Raw genomic sequence first — 15,660 nt, forward strand, 5'->3', positions numbered from 1 at the left:
TACGGCAAAAAAGATTCTCCTTGGGGTTTAATAAAGTACTTTTCATTTCATTTTAAATTTGAATATGACTTTTTTTGTGCCAATTTTACTGCTAAAGTGTTGTTTCTACGCTGGCAGGTTTCAGCGAGGCTTCCTGAAGGAAAAGCATTATATGAAAAGGCCACAGAGTAAATCAGAATAGATGTCACAATTTCTTAGCGCTACGACTGCATTGAAGACACAAAACATGAACACATAGTTTCCCTTTGTTTATTTAGGCAATAGCCAATTGTATCAAAAGAGTACAATATCTAAGGTTAGAACGTATTCTTGCATACTCAAAAAGGCATGACATATTTCAGTCTTAAACACTACCATCACATCTTTTTAATAAGGAATAATTGGACACAAATAGAGGGAATTCTCATTCATGACTCAAATGAATGTGTAACAAGGTTAGTGGGAGCCAAGAGGGCTGCTACAAGCTCTTTGTTCGGTGTTATGTACAATATCAGTATGAAAACATTATTAATAACAAAACTGGAATTAGTTGGGATTACCAGTACTCCATTTTGCTTTAATCACATGATTATTTTCAGAGAACTCCTGAGCTAGGTTGGTACATCTTTCCTCGTCAACAATAAACAGCATGTATGTACAAGTACAATATGAATCCTTCATGAACTGCCAGCATAAACACGGCATCGGAAAATAGGCGAAAAAGCCTATTTAATCCACAAGGAAGAGTAAACTATTAAAACAATTGTGTAATTTGGTATTAACACTTTTTAGTACTTTTTTGTTCTCGCGTGTTCACAATGTATTGACAGTGCTGCTTTGTCATTATATTATTAATTCTCTAATTAACTTTCAAGTACTTGTCCTCGAAAATGTCAGATCTTTCACATTTAAAAAAAAAAAGATATGTACACAGCAGAGCGTCAAGCAGAGAAAGTTAAACTAGAAATAATTGCACTTAGTTAATTATGAGCCAACATTTGCACGTGCAGCATAACCATCAAAAATGAGTCGCGCTTCCCAAGTTTCAGTCCGTATTGTGCTGTAAGGACGAGTCCTGGTCTCCACATGATGAACCTTTGTCTCCCTCCTCTGGTATCGAGAGAAATTACACAAAACCCGTTGACTTCAGCTGGTGAGATCTCCGCATCTCTGCCGCCCCGAGGAGTGTTTGTCCTCGATGTTGAGCGCTGTTGTTTAAGGTCGAGATGAACTGAAAAACGCCTAAAACATTTACGAGAAAATCAATTTCCTTACGTTTTTATATGAAAATCCACTCGGCTTTTCCTCAATCGAAACAAATCTCACTTTTTGATGCAAATCATAGAGGAGGATGTGGAGAAACCCAAAAGCTTGAGAAGGCTTGAAGGTTGCTAAGCTAAGACTGGACCATCACTGTGCAGGAGACGGGTTAAGCGAACTGTGACTGACATTCACCAGCTCATCCTGTTGCTCGAGTTGTTTGCGATTTTCAGTTTATTGACTTCTTTCAGGACGTGGTCGGCCTTCTTCAGCTTCTCCATGGCCTTGGCCAGCAGGTCCTCCGTCTTGCCCTCCTTGTCACCTCGGCCCTGCGACTCGGACACTCTGCTCAGGAGCTCCCTCGTCTTCTCCATCTCCAGCGCCACTTCGGTCTCGAGTTTCACGACGTTGGCACCTGGCGCCTCGTCGCCAGCGTCGGCGCCAGCGTCGGCGCCAGCGTCAGCGCCAACGTCGGCGACAGCGACAGCTGTGGTGTGCCGTCCCGCGTCCACGCAGACTGAAGGCTCAGACAGCAGATCTCCAATGGAGGCGGACCGGGCCTTGGCTGAGGGCTTGAGAGGCGGAGTAGGGCCCGAGCGCCGACAGGGGAAGGCCTTCGGTCGGACCTGAGGCTTGGGCGGGGTCTTTGTCGGCCTTGAACCGATGGGGATCTGAAGGTTGTTCGTGATGGCGTCAAACACATCCAGGCTGGCGCGGCTTCCTCTCAACGCGGCCGTGGACGCCGCCAGCGTGTCTTCGCTCCCCGAGCCCTCGCTGTCGTCGTCCGAGTGCTGACCGCTGTCCACAGATTTCTCCTCCGTCTTCTTTTTCTTCTCCCCGGGCAGGTGACAGAGCAGCGGACTCAGGCCGAGGCCGTCGCTCACCGAGTCGTTCAAAGAGACGAGTATCGAGGGGACTTCGGCCTTGGCGAGTTCCTCTTCTGCTCGTGGGGAACCGGCTGAAGTATCTGAGCCTGTTGGAGGTAACGCAGTAGGATCCTGTCCCTCATTTATCAGCGTTACAGGTGCGTTATCGCCTGCGTGTTGTGCGTCGGGCTGAACGGGTTTCTCAGGCTTGTTCTTGTGGAGCAGGAGAGGACTCTTCCCGAGGGTCTCTGAGGGTATTTGTGGCTCATTGTCGGATGCGTTGCTTTCGTCACTACTCGTAGTCTCCTCTGATTCCTCTCCAGAAACCCGTCTTTCTGCGTCGGGACTCTCAGGTTCGTCATCTTCGACACCAGGTGGAGCTTCTTTAGATATCGGCTGGTCTGCTTCATCTGTTTCCGCAGCTTTTTCTGCCTCCTCCTCCTTCTCCTCATCGTCTTCTTCCTTCTCCATATTCTCGTCGGCTGTGCCTCGGACCTCTTGGTCCGGCTCCACGGCAGGATTGGAGGGTTTCTTCTCTTTGGATGGAGGGGTCGGCGGGTGGGAGTTTGGCCTGGACTGTGAGGCCTCTGCGACGTTGCTCCAGGAGTCTCTGGAGCCGGGCTTGTTGGGAGGGGTCGGCGGTGGACCCGTCTTTTTCCTGGCATCGGGACTCTTTTCGGACACCTTCTCAGCTTTGACCTCTTCTGTGGCGTCCTCGACATGTGAAGCACACGGCTTGGCTTCTTTAGACGGCGGCATTGGCGGCTTAAAGACCTTAAAAACATGAAATATTATTTTAGAAACCAAACTAAAAGACAGATATCTCTACATTGTTTGATATGGGTTATATAGCACTATACAGACCTTTTTCTCTGAGCCGTCTTCCTTGTCAGGTGCATCCTCAGGTGTTGAACATGATTTTGCCTCTTTGGTCGGGGGCATGGGAGGTTTGAGGACCTTTCTCTGGGGACTGACCTCTGGCTCAGGCTGAGCCTCCTCCCCAGCAGCCGGTTTCTCTGCAGATTCACCGGCATTGCATGCAGGAGTTGGGGCTTTGATTGCCTCTTTCGGGGTTTCAGTGCCATCAACGCTGGCATGATATGTCCCATTAGGCATGATGGCATTCTCAAGATCGAGATCCAAACGCAGGATACCATCAGAAGACACATCCGCTACCTAGAAGGATAAAGAAAAGATACCACTCAGATATCAGAGACATTAATTAATCCATTAAGCCATTAAAACATACATGTTCAAATAAAAGCTGGATGAAAAACATGCTTTTTGCTAATGAAAGCAAAGGTGAAAAAATGGCCAGAGGTTGTCATGTCTTTGTTTTTTGTTTGTTTTTGTGTTACGCAGCATGTCATTGAAACTCAGGGATCACAGAGGTGATGGAGGTGATTATAACCGCTGATTTAAGTACTGATTAACAACAATGTTTTCTGTTAAAAAGCAATGGAAATAATGTGTATGTAAGACGACTGGTAAACAAGAGTGGAGTTTGAATCAACAGCAGACAGGATCAAAAGCAAATTAAAATGAAAGGACAGAAGGTCTTTTACCTAAAATGTCAGAACGTATACTTAATGTATATTTAGTAATAATAAATATTGTATTTGAAATCCACTTAATATGCAACAATCACTGAAATGGATATTAGGATTAAAGGAGTCTTGAGCTTTAAAAATTTGGAACCAAAAAAATTATACTTCACATGAGATATAAATATCAGCGGGAACAATTTAGTTCCAGATCTACCTACACACAAACACACAAACACACAAACACACTGAGAGTGTGAACCAACAAGAAACCCAACTACGTGAAGAACAGGAAGCTCAACGCAGAGTTGAAACTCAAACCTAGACTTATTCACTGTAGAGCCAGAGCTAACCACACAGTGCCCTGTTACACACACACACACACACACACACACACACACACACACACACACACACAAACCTCTTTCATGTGTATCCTGGTCGGTGGCCGCCGGTTCCGGTTCCCTTTGGGCCTCGTTCGAGTGACATGCTCCAAGTTAACGCTTTCATCAACCGTCACCTGTGAAAACACGACGCGTTACATCGCGCTGCTGCTTCTCCTCTGAATCCATCCGAGCTGACGCGTCACCGACTGACGTCTAGAGACGCTCACCTGATCGAAGACTTTGTTCTTCGCTCGATTGATGCCGTCGACCAGCGCTTTGATCCAGGCCTCCTTCTCCTCCGCCGTCTGAGCTTGGAACTTCACGTCATGGACCTGTCAGCCACAAAGCGGAGGCGTCGTCATTTCAGGTCATCGTCGCTCAGAAGAGGTAAAAGGTAAAACTAACGCTGGTTGTGAGACACGCCGCTGCTGCGCCGCTTTAAGGAACATGTGTTTGGCAGCGTTCAGCCGGTCGAGGAGGGTTACCCCGGAGAAAGCAAGTGGCAGCCAAGTAGCTGTTCACATCCCTCTCACTCCATTCACGCTGAACGACCCCAACAGACTACAAACTGGCCGACCAATTCAGGAACTCTCAGTTTAACAACAGGGTGTTGTTGTAAAATGTGGAATGATGGTATTTCAACTCGCAAAACAACCTTTTGTAACAACGTTTCCCGTTTTTTAAACTTCCCTATATTCAGAAAGTTGCACGTTGGTTTGGTTTCAGTTGTAATACGAGTGGAAAGGAAAGAAATAGTATCTCCATTGCACGAGTTGTCTTTTATTTCTTGTCCATATCAGAGTTATTAATATCATATTATCGTCACGTAAGACTTAAAGCAGTACGATAAGCAAAATAAAACCATGACAGGTTGTCGAGCAACACACAGACATTGTGTGTCAAAGAGAGTAAGAGTGAGTCCATCAGGATGTGTGTGTTCGCTCCTCAGCTCGGTCACTGCGTACGGACCGAGGGGAAAAAGTGACACACACGCACAAGAGAGCCATACTGTGTGTTCGTGAAGTAAATGTCAAACACACACACACACACACACACAAATGAGCTTCCCACAACACAGCACCTCGCAGTGATGGCATCTGTTCAAGATGTTGAGTTTGAAAAGTCTTCACTCGCTTCTCTTTGTGCTTCGACTGTAAAATGTATTACTATAAGATTGTTTTTTGTGTAATGTTAAGTTCAGACTACAGGAAATAATGAAGAGAGAGATACAAGAAAAGTTTCTGGGCTGAACTCAACTCGTGTTGTGATTTCATGGATAGTTAAATAAAGCATTTGCCATGTTTTTGTGTCAAACTGACTATGAGGCACAGCGGCTGGCATCATGAATGTGCGTCCACTGCACACGCTTGTTTTTGCCCGACTGGTTGTCAGAATATGTGACAATATTATGGAAAGAGTCTCGTTCACATTGCTGAAAAAAAAACAACGGAAAACACGACACCCCTGGTGGAAAAAAGCCAGGCAGCTTGTTGTGTTGGAGTAACAAAAACACATCGCTTAGTGGTATTTAGATGATTACAAAAAGAAATTGAGAAAACACTTTGCACAGCTTTGTTATGAGCCAAAGGCCGAAACAACCACTCACTCAGCCTGCAGTGGGTATAAATATCAGATGATTCATGACGGATTACAACATATTGATATCGACTATTTCCCCTTTTTAGCTGTTGAAATTCTTAATAATAAACCCGGCCCACATTTACTTCACATCATTAAGGATATCTATGTGTATGATTCACTGTGAAGGCATGCAAGAACATCAGAGTTTTGACCCAAAGTCTCTTTAAGTATTCCTTAAAACCAGATAGCTGGATCTCTTTTTTGTTGTTATTGTCATTTAAACCAAATTCTGTCCGCTCAGCTCACCTTGTTCCCGGGCTTGGCCGATCGAATCAGTATCAGCCTGTGCTTCTTCTTGAAGGGGCTCTTTAGCTCGTGACACTTGTCGTAGTTCTCCAGGTCCAGCCTCTCGACGCAGTTCTGCAGGTTCTGCAACGCAACACGTTCAGACGGGATGAAGAGGGCCGCGGTCACGTGACTGGGAGCTGCGATTGAACGACAGCGCGGTCGAGCATGACGTCACGTGATTCAGTTCGGAAATGTTGGTGCGTACCTCGTTTTCATACACCGCGATCTCCGTCTTCTCCACGTGGACGAAGCGGTCCTTGTAGCTTGCCAGCAGCCGGCCGGGGGCCTTCTTCACCCAGCCAGCTTTACCCAGGAACTTTGGCTCTTTACTCCGGGCCGGCTCCTCTTTTGCACCCTGCAATGATAAGAGGAAGGAAATCACACAGCGAGCAGACGCTCTGACATTCACGCTTGGTCCTTCCTACTGACGGTAAACACAGAGGAACTGTGGAGAACATGCAATTGTATTTAATGAAGATGTTAATACCACATAAATCCCCAAATAAATAGATAAGCCAATACATATATAAATAAATGTAATATGAATATGTAAATGAGTTAGTTTGATTAAGTAAATCAACATTTTGTTTTATTATACTCTATACTTTTGGTGCAATACTTCTACTTTTACACTTCTTACACATTTTTTACTATTCATTTCTACTTTTGTGTTTTGCTGTGTAATTTTTAAATTGTGTTTTTATTACTGTTATACTGTTTACTTATACTACTTGATCTGTGAATAAGGGCTGCTGTAATACTGTAATTTCCCCACAGAGTAACTAATAAAGGACTATCTTATCTCATTACATTTTATTTCAGAATTTAACATTTATTACGGGTCATTTTTTTCGCTAATGTCACATTTGTGTCCCAGCTTTTTTCATTCACATCTATTTTCCTGAAGGGAATATGAAGCGTGGTTATCTCACAGATTTGGACCAATGTGACCAAACCTGTTTGGCAAACGTTTTCTTTTGGGCCCCACATTGACCCCTCAAAATGTATTTAGGATCATGCATCACCTGAGCACAATATGACCTCCAATCGCCTCCTAAAGTTGTTGATTTTGTTCATCCCGCTGTGGGTCTTCCACGGAAAACCATGGTGTGTTTTCACTTCATGTTCCCAGCAGAGAGTGTGTACTCTGAATTACTCACCAGATTATGACTTCTTCCTGTTTGGACACTCATGTGATATGATATCCGTAAAAGAATCAGCGAAATATTTAAATGTATATGATGAATATCAAATAATATGCTCCCAGGTCTAGTGGTGGTTTTCTAATGTGGCGATGTGATCACTTTAACTTCAGATCCAAGTTGTGTTCCCACCAGTTCTGCTTACAATGTGGTGTCACTGCAAAACTACTTTGGCGTTACAGAACTTGCGTTGAGGCCTCTGAAGAGCAGCAGCTCTCACTTCTTATCGGACTTTTTTCATTTCTGCCCTCTTCTCACAAAAAGCACGCGGCGCCTCTTCGGACGGTGTTCGCTTTGTGCTTCAACTTCCCCGCGTGCTTCATCGCATCGCTTCGGGTGTGCAGCAAGCGATGGCGGTGTCACGTCTGTTTCCAAAGCAGTCAGGCTCGGCTGGTTCAAGAAACCAAGAGCAGCAGATACAACACTCACTAGCGCGACTGAGAATGAAACTGTGAGCGGGTGATAAGGGACCTGAAACACTTCACATTCACAATGAAAGTGGCACAAAGTGCTGATGTATTCAACCAGCGCATGCTGCAAACCTACAAAACAATGGCTGTGTGTTTTAGGTATGAAGTAATGTGCAAAAAATACAAGTTTATTCACAATTTTTTGGACTGAACAGAATGTTGATACTATTCCCAGTTCAATTTAGCCACCATTGTAATCTCTTGGAGCTGCAGGTGAATGCAAGCAAGCTGCCAACCTCCATGAAATATGGACTCGTGTCTGCGTATAGACTCGAGGAGGATGCGCCGTGTCAACCCTTTTTTTTATTTTTATGCAGGTGTCTGCGAAAATTCACGTCCTTTGTTTCTGTTGGAGGAACTTGAGCAGGATATCTATTCTTTTTTTAGTGGTGGTGGGGGGAAGGGAAATTATTAGGTGGAAGGTCATCAAACTGTTTTTCCACTTTCACTGTAACAGCGAGTGTGTGTCTCAGCGTGGTGGACGGCCGTGAAGCTGCTGGAAAGAAAATGAACGCCGGGCACGAAGCACAGACTGAGAGACAAGAAAAAAAAAAGAAATAATTCAAAAATAGAGCGAAGGGTGCGATGAGGAAACACTTTGTCGCTTAAAGACGGCAAAGCGGCCTCGCCGTGCAGTCCAGAAAGAGGCTCGGGGGTGGCCTTGGCATGCCTCTGATGCGGGTGAACATGGTGACACAAAAATGATGGAACAATTCAGCATGGCGCTGATGAAACCCTTCACATCAGATCATCGGAGCAGCAGCGGGGAGGGTTTCCATTACTCGGGCCTCAGCTGACTATTAAAGCTCCGGCACTGTCGGTTCAGGGTCTCCAGTTTTGGACGAACACAGGAAGTCTGCTCTGAAACACAGCACCTAACCAAGACTTTGACCTAAAAATTAAAAAAAAAGAAACTGCCCACACACACGTCTGTGCGATCTATTAGTGGCTGTGTCTGCTGCGCTGTGGTCAACACCGACAAGCCGACTGTCATCTCGCATTGTGCATTTCAAAAATAATAGAAGTTATGTTATGTTAGAAGTTACAAGACGCTGAAGCTAAGGTACAAGCCGGGTCTCTAAAGAGGAAGCGAGAGCGTGGGGGGGTTTCGTGGAAGAGACACACCTCAGCAGACATGTGTTTCAGATCAAGTATTAGGTCAGGGAGCATCTGGCTCTCGTTGATTTTCAGGCTGACCTGCCCAGCGTGAAGTCACCACGAAGCCGCACTGCAGCTCACGCTTTACCCCCGCTAACCCCCGACAAGTCGGGCTCGTGGGGAAGATGATTACATTGTTGTGCCGGTGTGATTAATCCCTTATTATGCTTGAATGAAACACAACCGGCTAATCGGTGAGGTCACCACTTCTGCCGCGACAAACAGCCGCACAAAGAGAGACAGGCTGTAAAAATAATAAAGTTGTGATTCAGAATTTGTGACTCTGGTCAGATTCACTGTGAAGATACACTTCCTGCTGCCAGTGTTGTTCCAGCCAAATGCATTGCAATAAATGACGGGAGTGTTTCCACGTGCAACTTGCTGGGTTGATCTATCTGTCCACGCCCTTCAGTGGGAACGTACTGGTTTGCTCAGTGTTTCCTTGGGATTGGAGCCAATCGGCGTGCACAAAGTGTGCATTCCAACATGCTTCCTATCAGACCTCTCCTGCTGACTTGGACGCGTAAAGCTGCGATAATACGGCCTCTTCTTGTTCTGCATATCACACCACAAACCACGGGCGGTCCCAAAAAGCTCTGATGTGTTTGCTGAAACTACGATAAACGCACCGACTGAAATAGACGGTCTCTTCTTTACTTTACTGTCACACACTGTCAGTATGGAAATCCTCATAAATAACAATTAAAAATGCACCACTTATGCTTCCTTTGGCGACTGGGTGAACTTTCTGCTGGTATTTGTTTTAACAAAACCCAAAATGGTCCTGAATTTACTCGCTTCTACTAACCTGACGACAACCCTTGGGCTCATCTGGTGTAATGTGTTTCACATTATAGGCCCAATCAGTAACATCATCTGCAAGAATGTTTTCACAGATTGATGACAGAGGCAGGGAGGATATCTATTTTTATAATGCAGTCAAGGCCAAGTGTGAACATTCATGCACACGTAGCACCCACGTTCTCCTTATCACAATGCGGTCTGACAACACTAACGGCTTCACAAGAACCTTCATTCTGAAAGGACCAATGTCAACAATGTGACACTGACGACGTTCAAAAATCCAGAAGGGACACATTTAAAGATTATTTTGACTATTGGTTAATCTCTCATCCTTTTTTCACTCTGATAAATGGAGCACAGCTGCAGTTTACGCTCAGTTAAAGGAAACAATCATATTGTTGTAGTCAAACTTTGAAGGAACTGTTTCATCCTGTTGTTCATTCAACTCAGGTTTCATGCGTTTGTTAAGTTCTCCCAACAGGATTCTTGGACAGTTCCCTCAAACAAACGGCGCCTATACTGCCAAATGTAACTGTATTCATAACCATTTTCCAAAAACGGCCACTTCCTCTGACTGACGTCATAAACACAGAAGCTCCAAGATGGTGTCATGTTTTCAATCACAGCTCAACCGAATCTTAAAACCAGGCAATTGTGACACCTTCACTTTGGGCTCCATACGAAGGAGTGACGGGCGTTTCTCCACAACTTCTTCACATTTTAAAGAAGATTCAATAATCTATTAATTAAGAAACAAACCGAGGGATTGCTCGATAGTGAAAAGACTTGTCAGTTGCAGCCCTGAAGATGTTTCTCAACAGCACAATCTTTAACATCTGCTCTCTTTGAGCGATCTGATAGTCGATGCTTCTCACGGAAAAACGCTCAGAGGGAGTTGTAACTGCGTTCACAGCTTTCTAATAACACCTTGGCCATGTTTCAATCTGAATTTCATGCCCATCCCAACTGTGAAAAAGCTAAAACTGTCACCTGACATTGTCGATGTGGAGAGAAGAGCAGGACTTTTACTTTCAGTACACAGAAATCTGTCTTCCCCTTTTGCGTCTTTGTATCCATGTTGATGGACAGAGACCAGGCGGCAACATCCAGTTCTGCCGAGACATGAGATTATGTCTCAATCTCTAGTTTCAAATCTTCTTCAAGACATCATAATGTTCATTTAATAAATTATGGTCCTTTTAGAGTCAGATAGACTAGTGTTTTTCAACCATTTTTGAGCTGCAGGACATTTTCGACAATAAAAAAAAAATCCTGCGGAACACCAACAACCAAAAAAGTTACAAAATGTCACATTGTTGCATGTATGTACATAATACAGCATATATGCTAGGTCATTATTGAGCTATCTACTGGCATGGAAGAGTATTTCATGACTATAGGCAGGCCACTATATGCTGGCTCAGACGCTCAACAATGGAAAATTATTTGCGGCAACTTAAATAATATATTTTTGGGACCGATTAAGTGAAATTGGACATTGTCCCATGGCACACCTGACTAGCTCTCACGTCACACTGGTGTGCCGCGGCACAGTGGTTAAAAAAATCACTGAGATAGACCACAAAGCATAAAAAGTATGCTTTAGGGCGGGGCTAAAAGGTGATTGACGGGTTGCTGCCGCTATAGAGCCGTCACTCCTTGTGTGAGGAGGGAGAGAAATGTCTTCCATAAAAACATTCCCCTCATCTTTCTGTCTTTTGAGGACTTTTTTTTATCAATTTGACAACACACATATGCATTCACTATTGAGGACTTTCTCTTTTCATGAAAGGCGCTTTCCCAGAAATTGTCAGCAGTGAAACAATGCACGTACACACACACACGCACACACACACACATCCATTGTGCAGCAGACGCCTGGATAGCAGGACGGTGATGAGAGAGGGTTAATTGTTTTCTGCCTGACACATAATGTGGCAGTCTGTTTCCTCTTTGCTGAACGGGTCGGGCAGACGCGTCACACCATGCACTCTGGGTCAGAGGGATGGGGATAAATGGATGACTCATGGGGCCGATGATCATCACGGAAGGGCCTCAGCGGTTTTTTGAGGGGGTGAAAGATAAAGAAGATAAAGAAGAACGTGTAGGAGAGAGGAGGAAAACGGGAAATGACAACTGCAAAATCTAAAGAAAAAGAGAAAGAGCTCAACAGCTGTCAGTTGGGAAGCCGGCCAAGTTGTGGGTGTTGTTCGCATTGACAATCTTTCCAGTCATAAACTCCAAGAACTTTTAGTCCAGCTTCAGATATTAAAGCACAAGATCCGAACAACAATGTGGAAAAATATAAACTACATTGGTTTTTCATTCACAAGAGGTTTTAAAGGACTCGTTTATGACGGCGTGGTGACTTCAGACTGGAGAAGGCCACACGTCTGTCTGACCTGCAGACACGGAAACAGGCTTCTTTCAACAAGCTGCTGGCCGATATCGATTTCAGACATGTCATTCCTGAACTCTGACTATACAAACTACCTGTTTGCACTCTCACAGTCATTGCATGGATCTAATGTCCTCAGCTGAAACCCACATTTCTTCACTTTCCTCTTCTTCTTTTAGCCTTTTAGTGTCAGTATGAAAGGCCTACGACTCGCCCATCTGACACTTTGGGAATCCCCGGCCACACTGGACGTCATATTCTCACATCACAAAATGTCCATGTATTTGTTTGGCCAAGGTTTTAAGTACATGGATAAATATGGTATTCTAATATCACAAATATTGACATATAAGATTACAATCTCAAGATTCATTCCTTTGTGTGCAAAGTAACTGTATGTAACTTTTTATTGAATGTAAATCAAAAGGAGGTTCCACATCTCAGCTTGCTGATGTGTTACATAACAATGTTATAGTTCACAATTTATACAAAAAATGTGTTTATGTGATCTGACGGCTGGCAGGTGGTGTTGCTCGCCTGCTGCACAATAATCTACTTCATTCTGACCTGATGCCATCCACAGAACACAAACTGAACTGATGAATGCAAAGTCAAACTTCATGAAAGATGCAACCTTCAACCACACCTCACCACCATGACAGCGACCTCACAGTTCTGTTGTTCCTGATGGAGGATTCAATTCTTGCAAATCACCTTTAAATCAAATGAACTGATGCAGAAAGTATCTACGCATGCGCTCTATTGCCTCGTAGCCTTCAACATTTCATTTTGGATTAAGTCGTAATTGTCTCACTGTGTTCATTACTCGTTGCCCACACACAGCATGAGGGGGAATGTAGTTTAAATGTGGATTTTAGCTGTTTAGTGTTGTTTTAGCATTCGTAGTTCATAGCTCTGCATTGAATTATGAGATCGTGGACTGTGAAGGGAAGGCAGCTTTGTGTGAGAGTTGTTGATCAATGTTACAATCAAAGGGCGGAGTACAGCGTGCAGGACAATGTTAGTAACAGGTTCCCTGCACGCTGTAGGTACACACAGAGTATGTCTCTACACTTGACTTCCTTTTTTGGCTTCCTCAAAGTGCACCGAGGTATGCAGGGCATCAATAGCTGCATTAAAGTAGCTTGTGTCTGAAGTCAGAGGCTATGTTTCAGGATCAAATGCATTATTTATTCTACTCGGATGACACAAATCAAAACAGCAACAATCTGTCTTGTGACGAGTGCTTGACAACAAGCCAAGCCTCCTTCATAAATATGGCAAATCGCAACTATTATGAAAGCAGGAGAGGTTCTTAAGCCTATGTAAACACTTTGACTGACATATACAACTATCATAGCAGATTCGGCTAAGGTGCAATCTGCCGTGTATAATCCATTTGTGAAATAAAAGCCTTTAGATATGACCCGCCTTGTTAACGTACACCGTTATGGAGCCAGTGAAACCTAACACTAACTGCTCTGATGCAACTCGCGTACACACCTAATGGAGATTTTAACAAAGCCGAATGTACCGACGGACACACATGAATCAAACGAGGTCCGTGTTTCTGCGTTTAAGGCCATATTTTGACACCCACACGTTGCGCTTCTTTAAAATTATACATTTTGTACAGGCGGCGTCCCTTGAGTTTCTAATGGGCTCTGACCGACGAGTTGATGAAACAGATTGACAGGTGGGCAGGTGCTCTCGTGCCAAATAATGTTGGCAGGCAGCTGATAGTGTGGTACCTGCTGAGAATATCTCAAACCAACTTCTTTTTCTAAATGTTATTACATGTATATAACACGGAAATAGCCACATAGTCTCCTCTATGGGCCCCAACTGTACTCTAATAACTTGGTCGCGCCCTTGCGAAGTAACCTAGTGCACAACGTCCCGCAGTGAATGCATACTTAAGCGATCACTTTCACTACAAAAAGTCTCAGAAACTGCAGCCCGACATTGCAAAGACGGTATGAAGTGCATCCAAAAGGCGAAAGCAGCACACACGGGCGGACTGAAGTGACTACTCACATCTTCCATGATAAAAAAAAAGGACCAAATTCCGTTATGTGAGTGTTGACTAGCCCTAAAAAAATCCCTCGACGGTCGCCCTTATCCTCGCCAGAAACTGTTCACTTCTCCCCCGTTGGTGGGCAGCTGACACATTTCCAACAGCGGGCGTAAAAAGACAAGAAAACGAGGAACCGTGCGGTATATCACACCAAGGGTCGCTCTCTCTCTCGCTCGCTCTCTCTCTCTCTCTCGCTCTCTTCTTTTTTTCCTCTTTTGCTTTAGAGGAAGAAAAAAAAAGTTTAAAAAAAAGTTTGGTTTCCGGTTGAAGTACCCTTTTTTTCTTTTTTTTTTACACTCCTCGATTCGCAAAAGTCTGTCGAGGAGGAGCAACGCGATCAGCGCCGTCTGTGCATCGTCCTAACTCAAACTACATGCAGCAGCAGCAGAGACAGTTGCCGAGAGTCCAGGTCGGCCGACGCGCATTGCATGAAGCCGTTTGCATTTCTTGTGATGGTGGAGCAGAAACAAACGGGCTGCAAACCACCGCAGCATCCTCTGAGAGTCAGGGAAAGCGGTCCTTCTCTCATCAACAAGTTACTCTGGAGAAGAATAAAAACGTTCCCATTGTTCACCAAACTTCAGAAAAGGGAGATTTTTATATATACATGATCTTTTATTTGACTGGATGCTTTTGCACTTTTTTTCCGCCTCTTTATTTTGGGGACAAACTGGATGATGAGCTTTATAGTGGCCTCTCACGTTACTGCACGCGACACTTCCTGGTGGGCGTGGCTGCTCGTGAGCCGGTGGGTTCAAAACTGTCCATGTCGTCACAGAAACAAACCAAAAAGCTTTTGAGGAGAAATAAATAAATAAAGCAACATAAAAAAGTGATGAAATCACTTTCACAAAAAGTCACATTTGATAAGTTTATTAAGTGGTGGCTTTTATAAGTGATTACTATTTATAAAAATACTGGTTTGTCAGGTTGTGTTTGTCATTAACATTTCACCAATTATTGAATAAAGGCTTGATAAATTGTTGTGGCTCATATCACATGAATATTCGTAGAATATTGCTCACAGCCTCTCACACAAACATTTACCAGGGATTCTTTACTGTTTTATTATGTTTATTTATATTACCTGTGTTGTGTCTCTTGTGTGCACTTTACCCGTCTGCTGCTGTAATCCTGCGTTTAAGTACATTTAAGTACTTTTATACACATTTTTTTATTCCATCTGTATAGTTAACATTCATCTCACTGTTCATTTTTATTTTGTTTTATTACCATTCTACTGTTTACTTGATTTTTAAAAAAATCTTTTTCTACTTGTGAGCAATTCTGCTGTAATCCTGTAATTTCCCCTTTGAGGGACTAATCAAGAAATATAGTATATTATCTAATAAGTCCATTTGAAGATATAATTGGATTCAGGTGTTTCTATGACATGGATGACATAAAGGTTGCACCACATCACACGCATGCACATTGACATCACTGATGCTACTGACTCCCACACTCCATACCATCACCTGTTTATTCATGTGAGTTAAATAAACTTTATGTTATTGTGACAAATTGGGGGCTCGTCCAGGGCCGAGGGGGCGGAGTCTGCCTGTTATTACACTCCCATCAGTTGTT

At 43.9% G+C, this 15,660-nt stretch overlaps 1 protein-coding gene across 1 annotated transcript; it reads right to left on the reverse strand.

Annotated features, from left to right (window-relative positions):
* Window positions 1–235: 235 nt before the first annotated feature.
* plekho2 (pleckstrin homology domain containing, family O member 2) lies at window positions 236–14,355 on the reverse strand. The gene is made up of 7 exons (XM_068592093.1): window positions 14,034–14,355; window positions 6,170–6,319; window positions 5,923–6,045; window positions 4,263–4,367; window positions 4,071–4,169; window positions 2,970–3,281; window positions 236–2,879 (listed from the first exon to the last, which is right to left on the reverse strand). Exons 1-7 carry the CDS (start codon window positions 14,040–14,042, stop codon window positions 1,431–1,433), a joined length of 2,247 nt encoding a protein of 748 aa, XP_068448194.1. The 5' UTR covers window positions 14,043–14,355; the 3' UTR covers window positions 236–1,430.
* Window positions 14,356–15,660: the final 1,305 nt, after the last annotated feature.

This window comes from Clinocottus analis, unplaced genomic scaffold, assembly GCF_023055335.1.
Source record: "Clinocottus analis isolate CAN_PGR_092001 unplaced genomic scaffold, fCliAna1.0.p SCAF_1, whole genome shotgun sequence".
Taxonomy (NCBI): domain Eukaryota; kingdom Metazoa; phylum Chordata; class Actinopteri; order Perciformes; family Cottidae; genus Clinocottus; species Clinocottus analis.

Coding starts and splice junctions, on each gene's coding strand:
- plekho2 (XM_068592093.1), bottom strand. Junction 3,282..4,070: donor CCAGGATACACATGAAAGAG/GTTTGTGTGTGT, acceptor TTATCCTTCTAG/GTAGCGGATGTGTCTTCTGA. Junction 2,880..2,969: donor AAGACGGCTCAGAGAAAAAG/GTCTGTATAGTG, acceptor CATGTTTTTAAG/GTCTTTAAGCCGCCAATGCC.